The sequence below is a fragment of the Lissotriton vulgaris genome, chromosome 2_1, assembly GCF_964263255.1.
Source record: "Lissotriton vulgaris chromosome 2_1, aLisVul1.2, whole genome shotgun sequence".
NCBI classification, from domain to species: Eukaryota; Metazoa; Chordata; class Amphibia; order Caudata; family Salamandridae; genus Lissotriton; species Lissotriton vulgaris.
In genome coordinates this window covers 1,870,581,277-1,870,606,203 of record NC_141687.1, presented here as the reverse complement: position 1 = coordinate 1,870,606,203, position 24,927 = coordinate 1,870,581,277, and the positions used below count along the sequence as shown (strand labels likewise).

At 49.4% G+C, this 24,927-nt stretch overlaps 1 protein-coding gene across 2 annotated transcripts in view; it reads right to left on the bottom strand.

Moving 5' to 3' along the window:
* Positions 1–24,927, bottom strand: part of ADAMTS17 (ADAM metallopeptidase with thrombospondin type 1 motif 17) — a 1,053,865-nt gene that overhangs the window by 27,026 nt on the left and 1,001,912 nt on the right. For both annotated transcript variants that reach the window (XM_086958065.1, XM_086958066.1), the window contains one exon: positions 18,235–18,412. In XM_086958065.1, coding sequence (XP_086814191.1) covers positions 18,235–18,412 — 178 coding nt within the window. The remainder of the gene's footprint in view (positions 1–18,234; positions 18,413–24,927) is intronic.

Sequence of the window (24,927 nt, the reverse complement as noted above, 5' to 3'; positions counted from 1 at the left end):
GGGGCCATCCGGAGTCGTTCCAGGCGGAGGGGGATGTTCCCAGGATGAGGACTTCCGTCTTTTCTGAGTTCAGTTTATGCCGGCTGAGCTTCATCCATTCCGAGACGTCTTTCATTCCTTCCTGGAGGCTGGATCTGGTGGTGGCGGGGTCTTTGGTAAGGGATAGGATCATCTGGGTGTCATCTGCGTAGGAGATGATGTCTAGGTTGTGTTGGCGTGCGATGGCTGCGAGGGGGGTCATGTAGATGTTGAAGAGGGTGGGGCTGAGCGAGGATCCTTGCGGAATGCCACAGATGACTTTGGTGGCCGCTGACCGGAACGGGGGGAGGCGGACTCTCTGGGTTCTACCGGCGAGGAACGCGATGATCCACTCCAAGGCATTTCCTTGGATTCCGATGTTGCTGAGGCGCTGTATCAGGGTGCGGTGGCATACGGTGTCGAAGGCTGCTGAGAGGTCCAGGAGGATGAGGGTTTTGCTGATGTTGGAGGGGGGTGGGAAGAGGAAGAAGAGGAGGAGGAGGAGGAGGAGGAAGCTTGAAGTCCTTGAGGACGAGCCCTTTGTCTGTCTGTGTAAAATTTGTACAGTGGATTTTGTTGCTGCTGCTGTTGCCACTGCTTGTAGGCTCGAAAGGAAGACCTTCCGAATCCCCTATACCTTTTGCCTACAGTTGCCCTGGATTGCAAACCCAAGGATCTGGCCTTAGCTCTGCTGTCCTTGAATCTCTCCAACGCAGCATCAGCCTTTTTTCCGAAAAGGCCCGAACCATCAAAGGGTAGATCCATTAAGGTAGCCTGGACATCTGCTGAGAATTCGGAGGACTTCAACCAAGCCTCCCTTCTGGTGGCAACTGAAGATCCCATTACTCTCGCCACTGAGTCAGCAGTGTCTAACCCACTCTGGATGACCGCCGAGCAGCAGCCCACACCTCATAAAGTTTTTTCTATCTTCCTCTGGAATCTTAGGAGCCAGCTGTTTGACAGAATCCATCAAAGCATGGATATAAAGTCCCAAGAGACATGTAGCATTTGTTGATTTGAGAGCCATACTCGCCGATGAAAAGACTTTCTTCGCAGCTTGGTCCCGCTTTTTTGATTCCTTGTCCCCAGGCACCTGAGGAAAAGCACCTGCAGATTTTTTGGAGCAGGAAGCCTGTACAACCAAGCTCTCTGTCAAAGGGTGCGAAGATAAAAAGTCTGGGTCACCAGGAGCCACCCTGTATCTTCTCGCAACAGCTTTTGAAACAGCAGGAGCTGTAAGAGGTCTATTCCACACTTCTAAGATTGGTTCCGTCAAAGCCTCATTGAAAGGAAGCATGGGCATTACAACAGAGGATGGCGAATGGAGGACTTCTGTCAAAATGTTCGACTTGTACTCTGCAGTAGGAAGAGTTAAGTTCAATAGATCCGCCGCCTTCCTGGTGACTGCATGGTATGGAGTCACATCCTTAGAAGGGGCATCAGAGACAGAGGCTAAATCTCAATCAGGAGACAATTCCAGTCCACTAGCCTCCCTTAAATCATCAAAGAAATCCTCAGATTCCTGCAGCTCACCCTCTTTCATCTTGGCTTCTCGGTACCTTTGCTCCTCCAGGAGTCGCTGGGTTTCACGCCTCAACCTCTCCTTCGGGAACCGCGTTGGCGGATCCAGAATCGACTCTGACGGAGCCGGCGTCGAGTTCGGAACCGGAGGACCAGGCCGCTGTTCTCGAGGTCGGACCAGAACCGGCGCCGGTGACAAAGACATCGGCGTCGAAAGCTTCGGCATCGAAGGGAAATGCCAAGGCGGTGTCGGAGCCGGCATAAATGGCAAAAACGGCACCAGAGCATAAGACTGGGGGACTTCCAGGTTAAACGCCATCAGACCCATGGGACCAACCGGTGCTCCAAGGGGGGTACAAGGCTCTTGAATAGACTCCATACATTGCATTTAAAAACTGTGTAGGGTCTTCACCTGAGGCCGGAAAAGGAGGGTATGAACCCACAGGCTGTTCTCGAGGAACCAGAGTCATCTCGACCTTACTTCGGGTTGGTGCACCGGAGGCGTCGAACCCTCTGACAATGGAGCCTCTTCTTTTTCTCGAGTTGGTGATCAAGAAGGAACCGGAGAGGGATTCGATACCGGAGCCGGTGAATGCTCCGGCGACTCCATAGGCGAAGCCTCACCTCCCGGATCCTGAATTTCTGGTGAAGGAGAAACCTCAACCTTACGATGTCTTCTCATTGGCGATTTCGGTCTCAATTCCGAATCCTTCACAGAATGATGTCGTGATCCATGCTTCCTCTTCTTGTGCTTCTTTTTAGCCGATCTGGAAGCATGCCCCGATGACGACCTCGAGGGCGACTTCGAGCGAGACCTCGACCTCGACCGACTCCACCGCGACCTCCAGCTCTTCCTGTCCTTTTTGCCTTTCATCTTGGCAACCAGGAGCTTTGCCTCTCTCTCACAAAGGGCCTTGGGATTCATCTTCTTACAGGATGGACACCCCTGGACATCATGGTCCGAGCTCAGGCACCAAACGCAGTCCTCATGCGGGTCCGTGATCGACATCATCTTACAGCATTCACCACACAGCTTGAATCCGGTCTTGTTCGATTACATATCGCCTGGAAAAAGCGATACAAGAAACACGAAAACCAACAAACAGTAACAAAGTTACTATCAAAGCTACAGAGGATCCCTCGAAAACTGTTGGCGTCGATGACACAGAAAAAAGGGAACTGATGTCATCACGCCGACGTGTGCATATTATGGTGTCGGTGACGTCAGCGGAGCCGCACGCGATGCCGTGCTTCTGTGACGTTGTTGGCGCGAAGCTACAAAAATAATTTCCGAATGTTGCTGATGTAGGGGGATATTCACAAGGTGAGGAATCCACTGGCAGATGTATCCATTAGAAATGCCCTATCCGAATTAAAAACAGAAAAGCCCACCTGGTGACAACTTATGGACTGTAACTAATTGGATGAACCCACTTCCGAAAACGCAATCCAGCAGGCTATTACCTCTATGCCAACTGGCAAGATGCTAGGTCCAATTGGGATTCCTTGAGTTTTTTAATCAATATTGCTTGCTCTTGATTCCTCAAGTGCGTGATCTCTTTGAAGAAGCATATGACCATAAAATACTCCCCTCCTGCTGCCACTATATAGGGAGTGACCCTTGACCATGTGGGAGGTCGCTCCACCTCCGCACAGCACTGCCTGCGTGTCCTGCTCCTGCCGCTGCTAAGGTTAGCTCTGAGCCCCCTGATCTCTGCCCCGTTGTTTCTCTGTGTGCCCCCTGAGCTGTGCCCCATTTTGCCATTCTCACTGTGTGCCCCCTGAGCTGTGCCTCGTTCTCTTTTGTGTGCCCCGGGATTCTTGCCAATGCCCCAGTGCCGTCCACTGCCCTGTTCCCGCCGCTGCACCCCCTGCGGCTCCTACCCCTGGCCGCCCCTTCGCTGCCCCTTCCTTCCGACTCCATGCTTCTCCTCCCTCCCTACTCCCCATATATGGAGGCCGCTGCACGGCCGCACAGAGGCCGCGCGCAACGGGCGTGCCGCTGGCGCGCCTAAGGCAAGCCAGTCTGCGCCCGTCCACACCTGGACCCCACCCAGTGCCAGACCTCCTGGTCCCGGCAGTCGCCACAATGCCCAACTCCGCTACGATGCCAGCACTCTCCACTCACTCAACTCCGGAGGAGAAAACGCCTGCTACCAAGCCTCCCCGAAGCGCACCCAAGGACCCTTAACCTGCCGGAACTGCAGCTTCACCAGCATCCGCTCAGCCAAACCTCCACCCAGGGAAAATCCATCTACCTCAGTTGCATCCTCCTCAACACCCACTCCGCCCGCACACACGCCGTTGAACTCTGGGACCTCCTCGATTCAACATCCCCAGACATCGCCTTCCTGACGGAGACCTGGCTGAAACCCTCCTCAACACCCGACATCGCCATAGCCATCCCAGAAGGCTGCAAGATCACCCGCAGGAAGCGCACCAACGGAGTGGGAGGAGGAATCGCCATCGTCCACAGGAACACTCTCAGTGTCTCGACCAACACCGACAACTCCTTCAGCACCACTGAACACCTGCACTTCCAAATCCACACCAACCCAAATACCACCCTCAGAGGAACCCTCATCTACAGACCCCCGGACCCCGACCACAGTTCAGCGACTCCATCGCCAACTTCATCAGCACACACGCCCTCGCCTCCACGGACTACATCCTCCTCGGGGACCTGAACTTGCATCTCGAGAACAACAACGACACCAACTCCACCACCCTCATCGACAACCTTGCCAACCTCGGACTCAGACAGCTTGTGACAACACCCACCCACGCTGCCATTCACACACTTGACCCCATCTTCTCCGCAAGCCCTCACGTCTCCTTCAATCACACCACTGAACCCCACTGGACCGACCATCACTGCATCCATTTCACCTTCAGGAAGCCCACCATGCACCACCGCACACAACAGATGCCTCGCCGCAACTGGGGCAAAGTCACCGAAGACCAGCTTACCACCACCTTTGCCCAGAGAGCATCCGCCAACACCACCGACCCCGACACCGCCCCCACAACCTAAGACAGTGGATTGACGACTGCGCCAACACCCTCGCCCCACTTAAGAAACCCTCCAACAGCCACACCAGCAAGAAAGCCACCTCGTTCAGCAAAGACCTCCAGGCCTCCAAACGAACATGCCGAAAACTGGAGAAGTACTGGCTCCGCGGACGAATACCGGACAGCTACGCCGCCCACAAGAACGCCACCCACAGACACCATCACCTCATCAAAGCCGCCTAAACAACAACGCACACAACAGCAAAGAGCTCTTCAACATCGTGAAGGAACTCTCCAACCCAGCTCCAACACCAACGACATCCCACCTTCTCAGGACCTGTGCGACTCACTGGCCACCTTCTTCCACCACAAGATAGCAGACATCCACAACAGCTTCAACGTTACGAACGCCCCAACTACCACTGAGACATCCGACACCACGACCACCACCCGCACCAACCGCCTGCTCTCCTGGAGCTGCATCAACGACGAGGACACCAGCAAGATCATGAACACTGTCCACTTCGGATCACCATTAGACCCATGCCCACATCACATCTTCAACAAAGCCAGCAATCCATCGCACCCCATCTCCGGAAAGTTATCAACGTCTCCTTCAATTCAGCAACCTTCCCGGAAAGCTGGAAACACGCTGAGATCAAGGTCTTACTCAAGAAGCCCAAGGCGGACCCCAAGGACCTCAAGAACTTATGGCCCATCTCCCTGCTCCCGGCGAAGGTCATCGAAAAAACTGTCAGCAAGCAACTGACCCGGTACCTCGAGGAGAACAGCATCCTGGACCCGTCCCAGTCCGGGTTCCGCTGCAACCATAGCACCGAAACCGCCCTCATCGCCGACATCCAACGACATCAGGACCCTACTAGACAATGGAGAAACAGCAGCCCTCATCCTCCTGGACCTATCAGCTGCCTTCGACGCGGTCTGCCACCGCACCCTACGAACACATCTAAACGACACCAGGATCCAAGAGAAGGCCCTGGACTGGACCACCTTCTTCCTCTCCGGCAGAACCCAGAGCGTCGATCCCCCCTTCCGCTCCGATGCCACCAAGATCATCTGCGGCGTACCCCAGGGCTTATCCCTCAGCCCAACACTGTTCAACATCTACATGGTACCCCTCACCCACGTTGTCCGACAGCACAACCTCAACATCATCTCCTATGCCGACGACACCCAGCTTATCCTCTCCCTCACCAAAGACCCTCACAACGCCAAAACCAACCTCCACGAAGGAATGAAGGCCGTCGCCAATTGGATGAGCATCAGCCGACTGAAACTGAACACAAACAAGACAGAGGTCCTCATCCTAGGGTCTACCCCTTTAGCTTGGGATAACTCCTGGTGGCCAACAACACTAGAAACAACCCCGACACCCACCGACCACGCACGCAGCCTAGGGGTCATCTTCGACTCCACCCTCTCCATGACTAAGCAGGTCAACACCATCTCCGCATCCTGCTTCAACACCCTCCGAATGCTCCGGAGGATCTTCAAGTGGATCCCCACCGAAACTAGATGAACAGTCACCCAGGCCCTCGTCAGCAGCAGGCTGGACTACGGACACGCCCTCTACGCAGGAACATCGCCAAGCTCCTGAGACGGTGGAAAAGCATACAGAACGCCTCAGCACGTCTAATTCTTGACATCCCCCGCCACAGCTACATCACACCCCACCTGAGAGACCTGCACTGGCTCCCCGTCAACAAGAGGGTAACCTTCAAGCTCCTCACCCACGCACACAAAGCTCTCCACAACACCGGCCCAACATACCTCAACAGGCGACTCAGCTTCTACACCCCCACCCGCCAGCTCCGCTCCGCCGGCCTCGCCCTCGCCACAGTCCCCTGTATCCAAAGAATAACCGGCGGCGGCAGATCCTTCTCCCACCTCGCCGCCAAGACCTGGAACACCCTCCCCACCAACCTAAGGCAGACCCATGACCCACTGGCCTTCCGAAGACTCCTCAAGACCTGGATCTTTGATCAGTAGCAGCCCCCTCCACCCTTCATCCCCCCCAGCGCCTTGAGACCCTCACAGGTATGTAGTTTATGTTTATGTTTTTGAGATTTTTATTGCGCACGAATACCCTAGGGTGTCTCGGCACATGCAGAACTTCCTAATAACAGAAGGCATCTAAAGGGATCACTGGTTGAATAACCAAGTTTTCGAGAGCTTGCGGAACATGATGAGAGTAGGGCAAGTTTTTATAGCCAATGGGAGGGAGTTCCACAGCCTGGGGGTTGCTACCAAGAAGCGCCTGTCTCCCCATGTGGTGGTTCTGGTGCGTGGCACCGGGAGCATGTGTGTGGAGCATGTGTGTGGAGGCTGATCGTAAAGATCTTTTGGGAACATAGATTCGGAAGGTGTCCTTCAGGAACCTAGGTCCTGAGTCATGAATGGCTTTATAGGCGATGCAAAGAGCCTTGAACTTTATCCGACTCTTTACTCTCAGCCAGTGTAGGTGGTATATGGCTGCGGAAGTGGGGTGACGAGTTGGAACGCCGAGCAGTATTCTAGCTGCCGCGTTCTGCACTGATTGCAGCTTGGATATAACCTGCTCCTGAGCATTGAGGAAAAGGGCATTGCCATAGTCCATTTTTGAGAAGACAAGCGTGGTGATTAAGTTTTTTCCTGCAGTTGAGGGGAGATACGGCAGCAACTTCTTGATTTTCCTCAACATATAGAAAGAGGATGCCGCCACAGCGTTGACATGATGCTTAAAAGACAGTTTATCATCGAACATGATGCCAAGATTCCTGACCTTGGTTACTGGTGTGGGGGGGGGACCCATATCACTGGGCCACCAGGTCGCAGACCACTCAGGAGAGAGCCTGCCGAAGGTCAGCACCTCGGTCTTATCGGTTTTAAACTGTTATCCGCCATCCAAGAGCTGATGGCGATCATCCCTTCCTGGAATCTAGCGGCGACTGCGGGACCATCTTTTTGAACTGCCAGCACCAGTTGGGTGTCATCGGCATAGGGGGTTAGCCGCAGCCCGTGAGCTTTTATAACCCTCGCCAAGTCTGCCACATAAATATTGAATAATGTGGGGCTTAGTGATGATCCCTGAGGGACCCCGCAAGGAAGAGTGAAAGTGGGCGAGTAGAAATTGCCCAGTTTCACCGCTTGAGTTCGGTTGGCCAGAAACGAGGCAATGAGATCTTTTGTGCGATGAGTTACCCCCATGGATGCGACACGGTCGACCAGGATGGAGTGGTCGATCGTGTCGAAGGCGGCGGACAGATCAAGGAGCACCAGGACCGCCGCCCCCCCTGATCCATGATGGTCCTGATCTCATTGGAAGCCTTTATCAAGGCTGTTTCTGTGCCATGATATTTCCTGAACCCGAACTGAGTATCATCTAGAAGATCGTGATGGTCAATGAACTCAGATAGTTGCAGGTTCATAACCGACTCAAATATTTTAGCCGGGAAAGGTAGGCAAGCAATAGGCCTATAGCTGGCTGAGTCAGTGGGGTCTAGAGACGGCTTTATCAATAGCGGTTTAATAACTGCCTTTATCCAGACTTCCGGATAAATGCCTGTTTGGAAGATGGAATTGCAAAGGTCCGTTAAAGGAGAAGCTATGACCTCAGTGAGAGTGTTCAGTATCGCTGGGGGGCATGGGTCAAATGGGGAGCCGGACTTGATAGAGGTAATCAACCTACTGATGTGTTCGGTTGAGACCGGAAGAAAGTTAGTGAACTTGGGTATGTGAGAAGGGGGATCAGGGGCAATGCAACGTGTGGGGAGGGAGAATGACGAGTAGATCCTGGAAACCTTAGTGAAAAAGAAACTGGCTTACGCATTGCACAGGACTTGAGAGGGTGTGAGTGTGCTTTACAAATATCCTGATTGATTGACCATATCGATCATATTTCATAAACCTCTGGTGACAGTGGTGCATCCTGCAACTCTACCCAGATGTAAAGTCATGTGAAAAACACCAAAAGAAAGCATCCTATTCTGCCCATCCAAGAAATAGATTAAATAACCCTCAGAAAGACCATGACCTATTAAGCTTAGGAGAGAGAGAAAGACAGGACAACAATCACCAGATAAGAGCAATGCGTCAGGTTTTCAGAACTTTCTAAGGTGCAGGTGCAACACTAGTATCTGCTAAGTATGGCGAAATGTGCAAATTCGCGTTCCGCGAATTTGCGCGAAATCGAAGTCGCAATCCGCAAAACCTGCAAATTCGTGCGAATTTGCGGATTTTACCTTTTTTGCATGTTTCCGGGTTTTTTTGCGTGTTCGCGGGGTTTTTTGCGCGTTCGCAGGGCTTTTTGCGTGTTCGGGGGCCGCTTGCATGGCAAAGTTACCCATGCGGTCGTGTATGGGCACAGCACCCTCTGGTTCAACACTCCCACCCTCTGGTTCATCGCTGCCCCCCTCTGGTTCATCACTGCCCCCTCTGGTTCACCACTGCCACCCTCTGGTTCACCCCTGCCACCCTCTGGTTCACCACTGCCACCCTCTGGTTCACCCCTGCCACCTTCTGGTTCACCCCTGCCACCTTCTGGTTCAGCACTGTCACCCTCTGATTCACCACTGCCACCCTCTGGTTCACAAATGCCACCCTCTGGTTCATCACAGCACCTCTGGTTCACCACTGCCACCCTCTGGTTAACCACTGTCACCCTCTGGTTCAGCACTGCCACCCTCTCGTTCACCACTGCCACCCTCTGGTTCACCCCTGCCACCCTCTGGTTCACCACTGCTACCCTCTGGTTCATCACAGCACCCTCTTGTTCACCCCTGCCACCCTCTGGTTCACAACTGCATTCCTCTGGTTCACCCCTGCCACCCTCTGGTTCACCACTGCCACCCTCTGGTTGATCACATCACTCTCTGGTTCACCCCTGCCACCCTCTGGTACAGCACTGTCACCCTCTGGTTCACCACTGCCACCCTCTGGTTCATCACATCACCCTCTGGTTCACCCCTGCCACCCTCTGGTTCACCACTGCCACCCTCTGGTTCACCACTGCCACCCTCTGGTTCACAAATGCCACCCTCTGGTTCATCACAGCACCTCTGGTTCACCACTGCCACCCTCTGGTTAACCACTGTCACCCTCTGGTTCAGCACTGCCACCCTCTGGTTCACCACTGCCACCCTCCGGTGCACCCCTGCCACCCTCTGGTTCACCACGGCCATTCTTTGGTTCATCACAGCACCCTCTGGTTCACCCCTGCCACCCTCTGGTACAGCACTGTCACCCTCTGGTTCACCACTGCCAACCTCTGGTTCACGACTGCCACCCTCTGGTTCATCACAGCACCTCTGGTTCACCACTGCCAGCCTCTGGTTAACCACTGTCACCCTCTGGTTCAGCACTGCCACCCTCTGGTTCACCACTGCGACTCTCTGGTTCACCCATGCCACCCTCTGGTTCACCACTGCCACCCTCTGGTTCACCACTGCCACCCTCTGGTTCACCACTGCCACCCTCGGGTTCACCCCTGCCACCATCTGGTTCATCACTGCCACCCTCTGGTTCACCCCTGCACCCTCTGGTTCAGCACTGCCACCCTCTGGTTCAGCATTGTCACACTCTGGTTAACCCCTGCCACCGTCTGGTTCATTACTGTCACCCTCTGGTTCATTACTGCCACCCTCTGGTTCACCACTCCCACCCTCTACCGAGACCTTTTGTGACGCAGCGGCAGCACAAAAGATGCGCATTGGTGCTGGGTATTAACAATGTGACGCATCTTAGATATGCGGCACGTTGTAAAGCCCTGCGCCATCAGGTGGCGTTCCGGCGCAGGGGAGGGCGTTCCTGTGCAGGAACGCCTCCTAAAAGTGGCTGAGTGAAATCTACAAAAATTCACTCAGTCACTTTTAGGCCAATGCTGCGTCAAAACCCTGCGCCTGCTTGAAGCAGGCGCAAGGCTTGATGCAGCATTGAGGAGATAGGGCCTCCCAGAACATTGCTGGAGCTGTGTCGCAAGCTTGACGCTGCTCCAGCAATGCGCTGCTTTTACGGCACAGATGTGTGACGCATCTGTGCCGTTTTTGCAACATGGTGCGCCGCATTTCAAATGCGGCGCACCATGGGTGGCGGAGCTGCGGCGCACAATAACTGGCGCAGTTATTGTAAATCTGCCCCTATACATTTAGCCAACGAGGGAGCACTTACTGATTAGACAGTAGAAAGTACTCCAGTTGAGTAGCGGTATTGCACAAAAAGGTGGCATCTTCGTGGACAAACACGCACGGCGGGATTCATTCTGCCCTCTGTTAGACTCGTTTTTCGCTTGTTTTTCTGCCCTTCTGCCCTCTGTTAGACTCGTTTTTCCCTTGTTTTTCTGCCCTTCTGCCCAGTTAGACTCGTTTTTTGTGCCCTTCTGCCCTCTGTTATTCCCTTGTTTTTGTGCCCTTCTGCCCTCTGTTAGACTCGTTTTTCCCTTGTTTTTCTGCCCTTCTGTCCTCTGTTAGACTGCTTTTTGTGCCTTTCTGCCCTCTGCATCACCACATTATCACTCAGCGCTACCCCAGCATCACTCAGCACCACCACATTATCACTCAGCACAACCACAGCATCACTCAGCGCCACCACAGCATCACTCAGCGCCACCACAGCACCACTCAGCACCACCACAGCATCACTCAGCACCACCACAGCATCACTCAGCACCACCACAGCATCACTCAGCGCCACCACAGCACCACTCAGCGCCACCACAGCACCACTCAGCGCCACCACAGCATCACTCAGCACCACCACATTATCACTCAGCACCACCACAGCACCACTCAGCACCACCACAGCATCACTCAGCATCACCACAGCATCACTCAACACCACCACAGCACCAGCTAGCATCACCCCAGCATCACTCAGCACCATCCCAGTATGACTCAGCACCACCACAGCACCACTCAGCATCACCACAGCACCACTCAGCATCACCACAGCACCACTCAGCGTCACCCCAGCATCAATCTGCGCAACCATTCAACAACAACTGGTTCAAATATGTTCTCTCAATGTTTCAAACTTTATTACAAATGTCACAAAAAGATGTTAATATTTCACTCCTGTTCTTGGATTTTCGTCACAATAAAATACACTGAACATAATCTTCACAAAAGTTATTTACAAAAGTTTAAGCTATTGCCATTATAAATTAAAATCACTTTTATTTAAGTATTAATTATTTAAAAAAATTAAAAGCTATTGTAATTTGTAATATCAATACAGCTAAGTCACGTAAATACAAAACATGTTGCATTACAAATGCTATAGGTGTCACATTTGCGAAAGTTATAACTATTGGCATTGTAAATGACAAAGCTATTAATTTAGCTATTTTCAAAACCAACACATAAATTAAAAAAATTATAATTTATAAGACCAATAGCTCAAACTTTCCTAATGCGAGACCTATTGCATTGCAAATGCTTGTTTTTATATCTGTCAGTCCTTCCTGTTGAGGTTTAAGTTTCGTGACAGGCGCCTCATTGCCTACTTGTAACTATTCTCTGACCCTGCTTCAAGGGCCAGAGCAGGGTCAGAGAATAGTTGCAAGTAGGCAACGAGGCGCCAGGAAGCACTTACATGCTAACAGCAGCAGGTGCCCAAGTTGAAGTTAATTTCTTTGTAACCCTTTTGTAAAAGGTTACAAAAAATTAGCTTCAACTTTTGCACCTACTGCTGTAACTGAAAATTCGTCCCCGCTGATTCGCGGATTTTACCGCGATTTCGCGAGATTCGCGGATCGCGAAATCGAGGAAAATCCGCAAATTCCGCGAGCGTAATGAATTTTCAGCCCATGCTTAGTATCTGCATTGCCATTGGAAGGTTCTTCTGCATTTTTGCGGCTGCCAATGAAAATCTACTGCCGCCCAAGAGGACTCGATGGGATCAGGAAACTGAGAAGAGAACAGCCTCCTGTGAGTGAAGGGACCAGCATAAATACTGAAATTCTTACTCAAACCGAGTGGGCAGATGGTATATGGCTTTGTGGAAAATACACAAAGAATAAAAGGGGATCTTTTTAGCCAGAGGATGGCAGTGAAGTATATGCAGGGCGGAGGAAGATGAGGCAGATCTGGGAAGATGAGATAATGAAAGGGAAGGCACTCCTTTCTTTTAACGAAAATATAGTTTTGATCCTCTTATTTTTTCACATGCGTGCTGCAGTGGTGGCACGTTTGTCCTGCTTCCGTGCCTGCTAAACTACCTACATGATGCAGTCATTATTTCTTGTGCATGAAATGTAAAGTGATATTTCGTTGTTTTGAGCATTCGAAGGTTTTGTAACTTGAATCTGATGAGAAAAAATAGGATATTATAATGAAATTGCTGATATGAGATATTCATATTTTCAGGCCCCTGAGGAAGAGTCCAACAAGGACTCGAAATGCATCGGGCTACACCAACTACACGTTGTCAAGAAAGATTTTGTTGATATATTGAAATTATGAAATGTTTTGTTTTTTGAATATATGTTTGAATTTATTGAAAATGTACTGATGATTAAATATCATACTTTCAAAGAAGAATGGTGAATTTGGTTATATGATAAATTCATATTTGAAAGAAGTGAAATTAAAATTAAAATGATGATATTTCTAGTGTGATTCACTAGCAGCAACAGTGCGCAGGGGTTGAGAGGTTCATCCACTCAAGTTAGGTTGGCAGATCTGGGAAGGCCAAGGGCTAATTTGGCGTTGGTGTTTTGGATGTCCTAGAGTTTGTACTCCCAATAGCGCACTGAGAAATAAAGAGTTGCGTCGGCCGAGGCAACAAAGAATATTCTTATGGTCTTCTTACGAAGGATCACCACAATTGTCTTGAGATGGCTGGTATGAGAAAAGCAGGGATCATTTCCGGTACTTAGGGATGCAAATTATGCAAACCCATCATGGGAGTTGGGCCCTGAACAATCTCCCCTTAGTTCTCAGATTAAGGTTAGAGATAAAGATGAGGGCTTCTTTGCCGAGCTCAATGATATGACGGGGCACTTTTGAAGATGACGTCTCTCCCTCTTTTCCCGTACATACTCTGAACAACCACTTTGTGCCCCCGCCCTGTCTCTTTGGAAATCTCTAGTCCCAGCAACAGCATTTTATGGGATAATAAAACGCTGCAGGTATCATTTGCAACTGTAGGCATGGTAGGTATGATGCTGGCTTGGGTTGGGCAGATGCAAAATTATATTATAGGGCTACACAGCTTATCCTAGGTAATGATTGGTTACATGGGAATAACCATGACTCAGCAGAGACTAGAACTAGATGTCCTAGGTAAATATAACCAATGCCTCTTTTATACAGTAACTATATACCCCTTGCGCTGCACTCTGTTACTAGTGGCATGAAGCAATAAAAAATATTTTGTGATAACGGAAACCACGCCATTATGGAAAGTACATGGCTAGAGCTTACTGCCAGATTGGCTGGGTTCCACACATGGGACTTAATTGGTATATCTGACTACGGGTAATGTTTGGTTACTGCTCTTTCTTAGTTAATTCCCAGGAAGCACTTCTGACTTTTAAAAAGTAAGTGGGAAGAAGATACAGGTTTGATAGAAGGCAATGAATGGGTTGAAGCAAAAATGGCTGCCTGAAATCTGTCAATTTCTTCTTGTCATTAATTGATACAGTTAAAATACTTTCAGAGATTTTATTATAATCCAGAACGTTTATGGAAGATGGGCTAACTTCATCAGTGCCTTAATGGAAAGAACCCCATGCCACATATTTTCATGTCATCCGGTTGCCTCCTACTAGAAAGAGATCACTTGAATTATGGGTGACGTGGTGGGAAGGGCGATTCCTATGGATCCTAAATTGGTGTTATTGGGGATCTTTGATGGATGGGGTGGCTCGCGCTATGACAGAATCCTTGTAGGATTTGGGCTAATATTAGCCAAGTGAGACATTGCAAAGTGTTACCGTTCACCTACTGGGCTCTGTAGCCCTTCCAGGAGGGAATATTTGAGAGGGCTGGACCTCTGTGCTACAGAGGATGCCATTTACAGACTCTGATGGTGTTCCAAAAAACCTAGTTAGATCTGGGGTAAGTTGTGGTACTATTCGCAAGAGGTTGTTGTACAATTGCAACTGTCTAAAAGGCGTTCTCATTTACTGCAATTAATTTACCTACTTTAAATGGAAGATATATTTAATTTGCATACTTGTTCCTGTAATTAGGTTATGGATTAATGCCTTGTACCTATGCATATTGTTATGGTGAAAATCAATCAAAAGATTTTTTTTAAAAAAAAGAAAGAATTCCTCACTGCCCACTTTCTCTGTCGTGTGTAACCTCGAAGCGCCACACTGCTGCCACACCACACAACATGGAAGGAGTGTTCACATGCACCTTTTGCAAGTTCTCATGTACTCACCCACACCCTACACCCACCACACCTGTACTAACAGCACCAAGCAAGACACTCGCTCACTCAAATCAGCCACCCGCTCAGGTTCACACAGAACAAACATCACTCACACAACACACTACATTTGCATGCATGCTCCTCAACACCAGCTCGCTCACCAAACACACCATGGAAATATGGGACCTACTGCACGACCACGCTTCAGACCATCTCTTTTCCTGGTAAAATGGCTAAATCTAACCTCTGCACCGGACATTGCAATAGGCATTCCTGCCGGCTACAGGATTTTCATGCAGGACCATTAGAATAGGCCTGTAGGTGGGGTCGCCATCATATTCAAAGATACCATCAGCTGTACCTACAAGGGCACCCCCAACAGCTACATTGAACACCTCAAGTTCAAGATACGCATCACAGCCAACTTCTCCCTGGTTGGAGCAGTCGTATACAAGCCACTAGGACCACGCACTAATTTCCCCAGGGACTTCACAGACTTTGTTGCACCCCTCATGATCAAGGTCAGTACCTTCATCCTCCTCAGAGAGGTTAACTTTCACCTAGAAGGCCACTCCAACCCAAACTCTATGGCTCTTCTAGAAAACCTTGTAAGGCGTAGCCTCACTCAAAAAAATACTGAACCCACCCACACCATCTACCACATTCTGGACTAAATATTCTCCTCAATCAGCAACATCACAGTCAATAAGCAAGCAACTATGACATGGACAGACAACGCTCTCATCAGTTTCTGCATATCCACCAATGGAACCGGCTGCTACAGCTGGCAAAGCATCACAGAAGAGGATTGGGCCTTCGCATTCTCAAAGCACGGGCCTGAGCACAAAAGCAACTTGCTAAAAGCCATCAATAGCCTCAACAGCTGGATCACTGTCTGCACCTACTCCCAGGCTCCCCTCAAGTGCAACCCAATGGCAAGAGCTGAAGCACAGGCCAGCTTCTACACAGAGGAACTCAGGCTGATGAAACCCCACTGCAGGAAACTGGAGCTCCAATGGAGGAAAAGTAAAGATACCACAGGTAAATATTTCTTCAAATCAGTCTTAAGGCCCGACTACCAGCAGATACTGAACACCAAATGCACAGGTAATACAGACCACATCGACACTTACACCAACAGCAGCAAGGAAATCTTTGCCATCATCAAAGTTTTCACCGCACCTTCTCCCGCCTCCAGCAACATCACTCCCTCACAAGACATTTGCAACAAGCTATCTGAAGTCTTCTATGACAAACTCCCCTCCATGTACAGCAACTTCAACCGGACCCAGTTACATCACAACTTCCAGTCATGGCCGAAGAACGAACTCAGACTTCGTGGGCTGCTGTCACCACCATTCAAATTGCTGATACTGTGAAGACCATACACTCTGGGGTCCCATCTAACCCTTGCCCTATCACACCTTTACCAAAGGGTTTCTACCAATCAGAGGGGCACTAACACCCATCCTCCATACCTCGATCAACAGCCACATTCTTGGAAACATGCCACAGTCATGCTCCTGCTAAAAAAAACAACCGCTAACCCAGCCACGCTTTGCAACTACAAACCCATGCCCCTCCTGCCATACCCAAAAAGGTGTTAAAGAAGCGAATCAACCGACACCTCACTGACCACTGCAATAACCACTCGCTCCTTAATGCTTAACAAAAATGAATGTGTCCTCATGTAATGCAACTGGTGCTATGTAAAGTGCTCTGATACCCGATACGTTCGGGTCAAGTTTGTGCTATATAAAACTAAATCAAATTAAAATTAAAAATTAAATTAATGCCATATGGTCCAGATTCAGGCCTAACCACAGTACTGAAATAGCAATCATCATTGCAACAGGCGATAAACACATGATCCTTTGCAGAGGAGACATGCCACACCTCTTTGCAGTCTTTGACAAGGTCTTACACCCCATCGCCAACAAGTATGTGCAGGAGATTGGCTTCCAAGGACCTGCTCTCCGCTGGATCTACTTCTTCTTAACAGATAGAACACAAATGGTCAGCCTGGCACCTTACTCATTAGAAGCCCGCAAACTCATCTGCAGTTAATTACTCAGCCACACCCACTTCAATGCATACATGATCTCTCTGGCCAACGTCATCCACGCATATGACATCAACATGCTCTCGTACACTGACGAAATACAATTCATCCTCTTCCTCTCAGACAAGACCACCAACACAAGGAACAAATTCACTGCCTGCATGATTGAAGTCGCTAACTGGATAAAAGCCACAGACAAGACAGAAGTAGTGATCTTCAACAAGAACACCTCACCATGGGATTCAAACTGGTGGCTGGCCGAACTTGGACCCACACCCAGTACCCACAGCAGGAATTTCGGAATAATCACTGGCAGCGAACTTGACACAACTGCATAAGTCAACAGTCACTAGATTCTTCTTCCACAGCCTTAACCCCTTCGACGCTCATGACGTAGCGGTTCCGTCATGAGCGTCGGTTGGGCTGTGCTCATGACGGAACCGTTCCGTCATGACCACGCCCGTTCTTAAGAACGTTCAGCACAGTGCAAAAATTTGCGCTGCGCTGATGTGGTTAAGATGCTGAGGAAGATCTTCAAATGGCTCCTAAGCAACACTAGAAAAACTTTCACTCAAGCCCTAGTCCCCAGCAACTCGGTCTATGGGAACATCTTCTATGCCGGGATCACCAAGCAACTCACTAGAAGACTACCAACCATCCAGAACTCGGTAGCCAGAATCATGCTCAAACTTCCACACAAAGCCACCATCACACAACAATGCAGGGAGCTGCACTGGCTCCCGATACACAAACAAGCTCATTTCAAACTCATCACAGACATATCCAAGGTACTGCACAACTTAGACCCCACCTACTTAAACAGTTGCATACCCTTCCACCAACCACGAGACACCGCCGCTCCACAAGACTCGTGCTTGCACACATACCACACATACATAGAACCAGAGCAGGAGGACTGCAAGTCTCACACAGCCCTCCTAAAGAGAGTAACAACCACCCATTCCATATTGCAGCCTCCTCCTCTTACCTTAAATTCCACAAGAAGATGAAAACCAGTTTTTTCAATTAAGCAACTTACCATACGCGGGGCTTGACAAACACATCTGCTCAGAGCCAGGATACCCTTGCGGGGGATGGTGCCCTTTACAAATACACATAGCATAACACAACATAACATAGCATAAAATAATTACAACAGGCTAATGACGGGCGTATATTGTCAAAGTTGTGTGAACAAAGGGTCGCATATGGAGTAAAAACAGGGCTTTAGCAGCCACACTCACCAAGTCTCGGTGAAGTAATGGTGTTGGCATTTATCCTCTCGTTACAGGCCTCCTGGTGGCACTGCCTGTAAGCCACAGGCTTTGACATCGCTGGGCACTCGTTTCCATGGCGCCCGGTCACTTGGTGCATGCACTGGACCACTCTGGACTGCAGGCCCTTTCCGCACGTTGAGGAGCACTAGAAGAAGGTAATGCAGATCATGAGTTAGGGATTCCTTCAGACCAACTTTAAGGAACGCCTTTCCACACCTCAATGGTACACATTGTCCTGCACGGTGGTCCTGAGGGTTTGCAACCTTCTACGTTTTCCAGTGATACGGATAAGTAGGGAGCACAATTAAGGGCCGACCATTGGACCAGCTGAAGTGTCAGCAAGAGACATCATACCTATGTACGTCATGGAAAGTGAAAACATGCTAACTTCATTAATGAATCCTAAATAAATGTAAGTTCTGACAGCTGCACTGTGTGTTTCTGATAATTACACATTTTAGATTTGTAACACTAATATAAAAATAAACGACACAATTTAACTGCTGCAATTGTGAAGCTGAAACTTTTTAATACCCCTGACTGGTATTAGTTTTCTACAGCAGCAAGTCCTGTATGCTGGTATCAGAAAACTGTGTTCCAGGTGGATACACAGCAAGCTACAAGAGGAAAACCAGGCCTCGCATTACGAACAGACAGTAAATTAATGCCAGAAGAAAGAGCATGCATATTAATGTGCCAGCAAGTAGACTACAATCAAAGTTTGTTTTCCAACTGGTAGCCTATCAAAAGTCATGTGTCCGGTGACATGGGCGTTGTAAGATCGTTGCTTTTATAAGTCAATGTGCCAATCTAATTGTTAATGCTCAAATACACCTGCTTAATCTGCCAGTCAGGTAGGGGTGGTGCTCAAACAGGCCAGGGCTGTTCCATATGCCAGGGATCAGGGCGGGACTGGGAACGAAAAACGGCCCTGGCAAAGTGCTTGGTTCGCGATGTATCGTCATACATCCCTCTGGGAGCAGTGGGACTACGCTCCTTCGCCTTAGTGGTGGAGTCCCCGCTGGTGTATATGTCACACCACAGATCTCCTGTTCAAGTTTAGTTTTAGTTTTTTGTGGTTATTATTTTGTTATGCTTATCATTAACAAGTTGTGGTACTCAAACGAATCGCAAGACTCACAAAAACACTCTGAAACTCGCAATTTTAAGACAAGAAAGATGCAAAATATTGGACGTCTGAATGACGATTGTAACTTCTGAAACACTTGTACTTGTACTTGTTCCTTAACATGCTACAATTATATGTAGAGAAGTTTGTACTGTTTCCACGGAAAACCTCAACAAAAAGATGGATAAACAAGCCTTTACAATGCAACGGTCTCGCCTTTGCAAAAGTTAGAGCTATTGGAATTGTAAATGACAAAATTTTTATTTATGTGTTGGTTTTGAAAACAGATAAATAAATGGCATTGTCATTTACAATGCCAATAGCTTAATCTCTCGCAAATGCGAGACCTATTGCATTTGCACCCACACATACAGAGAGCTACACGCACAAAGAGACACACACACACACACAGCCACACAGAGCCACACACACACACACAGCCACACACATACACAGAGCCACACACACACACACACACACACACAAAGAGAGCCACACACACACAGAGCCACACACACACACACAGAGCCACACACACACATACAGCCACACAGAGCCACACCCACACACACACACAGAGCCACACACACACAGAGCCTTGCAGCCCCCGCAGTACAGAGCTGGGGGCTCTTTGGATTTAGCTAGTAGTTTAGCCACCTACAGGACCCCTCAAAGATCGCAGCCACACAGGTCATGCTGGAATTGAAGTCTTACAGTACAACGCGAAAAGACACTACAAGTCCCAAAATGCAACAAGCTCATGGCCCAACAGCTAGGACCGAACGAAGGAGTCGCCGAGCGCGAGATACCTTGATATTACAGAGACCTGCACTTGTGCACAGACAGGGAAGTATGCAGACTGGGAACTGGGGGTGGGGGCGGGGGCAGGCATTCGTTGCAACAGTTTAGATAGACATTCTATAACGTTGAACGAGGACTGCTAACACTGGAAACAATAACTATGCATGTGCGTACAAGTACAGCCCAGGACAACAATGTGCGGCCAGGTAGGGTGGGGCCACCCAAATCACCACCAGAACAGAATGCGTTACTTACTGTTTGGCTGCAGCGGCTTATAAAAGCCCTCAGGGGGCAGCGTGGTGTTATGTTTGTGCTCGAGAAGCCAGCAATAAAGTTGTGGGTGAGTAAGATTTCGATAAAGAACAGGATGTATTCAAAGTGCCACCATAATAAGACCCAATCGCAAATGACTAGCAACAAAGAGAGTACACACAGTTCCCCAGAAGAACTAGATGGGAGGAAAAGAGAGTGTGTGTTGTAAAGTAGAAGCAAAAACCAAGAGGGAAGGAAGGGGAATCCCCTCTTGGGAACTAGAACCCTCACACACCCAGCAAGCTAGGTGTCATGCTTCATCATATGGGTCCTGCTCCTCGTCGGACTGGCGCTGCAATGTCCGACGGGCACCCGCGAAGGGGCTCTTTAGCGGAGATCTTTTGTTCCAGCCACATGGTGCATGCGTGTGAGAGGGAAGGTGAACGTGTAGTCATGAGTGGGTGGTGATTAATTAAAAAAGGTGGGTTAGTCCACAAGGGACTTTATTGACGTGGCTAACTCCCTTGATTAAAATGGTGGGAGGGGAGATAGATGCTACGCTAGTATGTGGCAAGGCTATCTCCAACCCTCAGTTGAGGTCGTCATGTTTAATAATAAACTAGCAATTCCTCAGGACCTTGGTGCTCGTACTATGCAGCTGCTCCAGATCCCTGTCGGATTACGCGTGGGGGTAGATTTGCAGGCAGAGACCGCACACCTCTTGGGTTCCTGACTCTTTTGTGCAGGTCCCACAGAGCAGACTGAGAAGCACCTTAGGGAATTGCTTAGGGTTGCATTATTCAAGACAGGACCTTTCGGCCTGTCCCACTACAGACCTTGAGACCCAAGGTTGTATTAAGTTTTTTAATTTTTTATTTTCACTGTGTAGTACGAGCACCAAGGTCCTGAGGAATTGCTAGTTTAGCATGAAACATGTCGACCTCAACTGAGGGTTGGAGATAGCCTTGCCACATAGTAGCGTAGCATCTATCTCCCCTCCCACCATTTTAATCAAGGGAGTTAGCCACGTCAATAAAGTCCCTTGTGGACTAACCCACCTTTTTTAACTAATCACCACCCACTCACGACTACACGTTCACCTTCCCTCTCACACGCATGCACCATATGGCTGGAACAAAAGATCACCGCTAAAGAGCCCCTTCGCGGGTGCCCGTAGGACATTGCAGCGCCAGTCCGACGAGGAGCCTGACCCATATGATGAAGCATGACACCTAGCTTGCTGGGTGTGTGAGGGTTCTATTCCCCAAGAGGGGATTCCCCCTTCCTTTCCTCTTGGTTTTTGCTTCTACTTTACAACACACACTCTCTTAGTAGTCAGGGATTATCGGAGCCCGTTCTTTGACGCTTCAAACAGCGGTGAAGAGCCAGCGCCGCGGTGTGACCGGGCTCTGACTAGAAGGGCTCCCAGTCTCCATGGACCGGCAGAGGCCCTGCAGCTTCCCCAGAGATGGGCGCCTGTTGCTTGGCGTGAGAGCCGCACAGCCCAGTAACCATGGAAACTGCTGTCGCTGCGGACCGGCATCGCGCCGGGCCGCAGATGTGTTTACATGGCAGCAGCCACTATGCAGCAGAGCCCGGCACCATGAAGAGGGATGCGGGGGCTGCGGCGGCGGTAAAGACGACGACGAATTCAGTACTTTCGTGGCGGCGGGGGACCACGTCGAGTGGGGAGAATTCGGAGTCTGTCAGGGACGGGAGCAGGCCGGGGAGACTGGCAGCCGGAGGCCGGGGAAGGGTCCATTGAACAGCATCCCCTCTCCCGCAGGCGAGTAATGCTACGTAGAGGGAGCAAAACGGAGAGTCTAAACGTTTTGCATGGTAAAGTGGCGCATGTAATGAATTACAGGTAAAGAAGTGGAAAAATCTGAAATGACCCGAGACAAAAGAATAAACTGACTATACGTACAAGAGTATCCAAGATCAAACCCAAGCGCCGTCCTTTGCAGACTGGGGGGCGCGTTTTTCTTTCTCCCCTCTTCTCCATTGGCTGGAATGTAAACAACGGGCGTGTTTTTGACTTGTTGTTTACATTCCAGCCAATGGAAAGAGGAGAGAAAGAAACAAAAAAACACGCCGCCAATCCGAAAAAGACGGGGCTTAGAGCGAGAGAATGATGTCACTGAGACCTCTTCTCCAATGGCTAACCACTGTTTAGGAGGCCAGCCAATGGAGAAGAGGGGTAGGGTTTACCCTCGCTACTCAGAGTCATTAATTCTCGCCAGCGAGCCGGCGCATGTGCGCAGCCTACGCTAGCCGAGACCTAAAAAGGCTCCTCCGCACTGCTGTATCTAATCAAAAGCTGCTCAGCAACTGTGGTGCCAGTGGAGTACAGGGGCCCTGATTAAAGCAAGCAAGGTAAATGGACCACACCTTCCAGCTGATTTTCTCTGTTCCTTATCACCCTCTCAGCCACCACCATAATCTTTTAGCCACCTGGCGTTTTAGACAACAGGAGCTTGCAGTCAAGGGTGTGTAGTTCTGGAGTCATCATTCACTAACATAAAGCTGCAAAAAACATAGCAAGTACATCTTGCACATAGGAGCCGAACTTGGCCGAAAGGGCACTACAGCGCTTTACATGTAGGGTGATCAACTGGCATAGGTGCAAATTCAGGACTGTCAGTGTAAAAATTCAGGACAAAGGTCAAAATTCAGGGCAGAAGGTCAAAATTCAGAACAAAAGCTTGGGACAAAACATACATTTTACAGACATATCAGAGGAGGTCGCACAATACTATATAAGTAAATAGACAACCAAAATAAGTGTATATAAGTTTGAGACAACCGTGCACTTCACAGTTTTTCAGTATGCGCGCAGCTTTGCAAAGAGACATCAGGCCCTTTCAGCAATCAAGATTTGGGAAGGAGAAGGCACACCACATGCTGTCACTATAATAGGGCCCATTGTCAGTCCGCGCTATATAAAAATGCATAAATAAATAAATAAATCTGTGATAATCGTCTGCTGTTTCAGAATGAGAATGGGCCAGCCCAGTCTTTGCAAGGTACGAGAGGGGCTGCTGCAGGCAGCCTCAGTCTGCAGATTAAAAGATAAGTGCAAGAGGCCTGAGTGGAAACTTTTAAACTCATGGTCCCTCTCGGAAGGGAACAGCATACATCCCCAATTTGATTTTAGTATGATGTGTGTAAGGCGTCCGTAATTATGGGAGCTCAAATTACGGACACCTTACAGACATCATACTAAAATAACGTACGGTCTGTGAAATTTACGAATGGTTGGTCACCCTATTTACATGGTAAAAGAAAATGCTGATATTGTTAAATGTCTGCCTCCCAGCCATGCCCCCCAGCACCCCTAGACAGTCCCCTACCAGACCCTCAAGACCCAGCCCAATCAGTTTGGTGAGAACCGCCACTTCCCTTTCCCTTTATAGCACTGGGGTCAGGTAAAGGAGACGTACAAAGATTCACTCCGTCCGCCTATAATCAAGTGTCCCAGTGAGTGCTGCTCCTATACAGCTCACGAGTCGTCCATGTAGAGAACTTATTAGAGCTGCGTCTGTCGTGTGCCTGCCTGGCGGTGTTACTCCTAGTCTTTACTGGACAGACCCTTGTGATTACGTTTCACGGCTGGCTGTATTCCGCCCATGCCTTTAGGGTGCCTTCATCCCTCCTAGGGGGTTATACAGGCCCTCTGCCATCACCCCCTGTATGTATCCAGTGCACGCTGTGGGTTGTTTCTCTCTCACACATGGTTGGACTTCTAGAGATCTTCATAATCCGGCAGGAAAATAAATTCATGAAGAGGCATGTGCTCAATCTCTCACCCCTCTTCCTCCCAATCCACGCATAGGCACATAACACGCGACGAGAACCACTCTGGTCACTAACAAACGACAATAAAACACTTCCCACGGAGGGCCACACTGCAAATCAACACTCATACAACTAGAACCTCCCGCAGGGTGTAGTATGCTAACTGTCTACTCACGCGCTTGAGTGCATTATTAAGGGTAGGAAGAATTATGTAAATGCAAATACAATGTACAACATTGCTTGCAGCATTTAGTAGACAAAACAAACTAGGGGACAATTACAATGGTGGCATTTCAGGGCAAGGCATTGAATGGAAGAGAACATCAGCCGTTGGTCTATCATCTCACCCACGGTCTACCATTGAAATGTCTGATACTTTCTAGATGACGCCACAGCCACCCCTGCACACTGTGAATAAATGGCGACAGGCTGCAGTGCAAAACATGATATACCTAGTTTATCACTTCAGTGGTTGAAGCACTACTATGTACTTCGTTGTCATATAAGACGATTTGAATATGATGTTTGCTTTTGTATTTGCTGTAACGTTTGTCTCTTATGTCTTCTCTTCGAGCACAAAGTTATCTGCTAATGGGCGTTAGCTATGTGTGCTGCATGGATGATATCCACCAGTGACCCACCCAGTACTAGCTGCTTCCAGGGGAGCAGATGCAAATCAA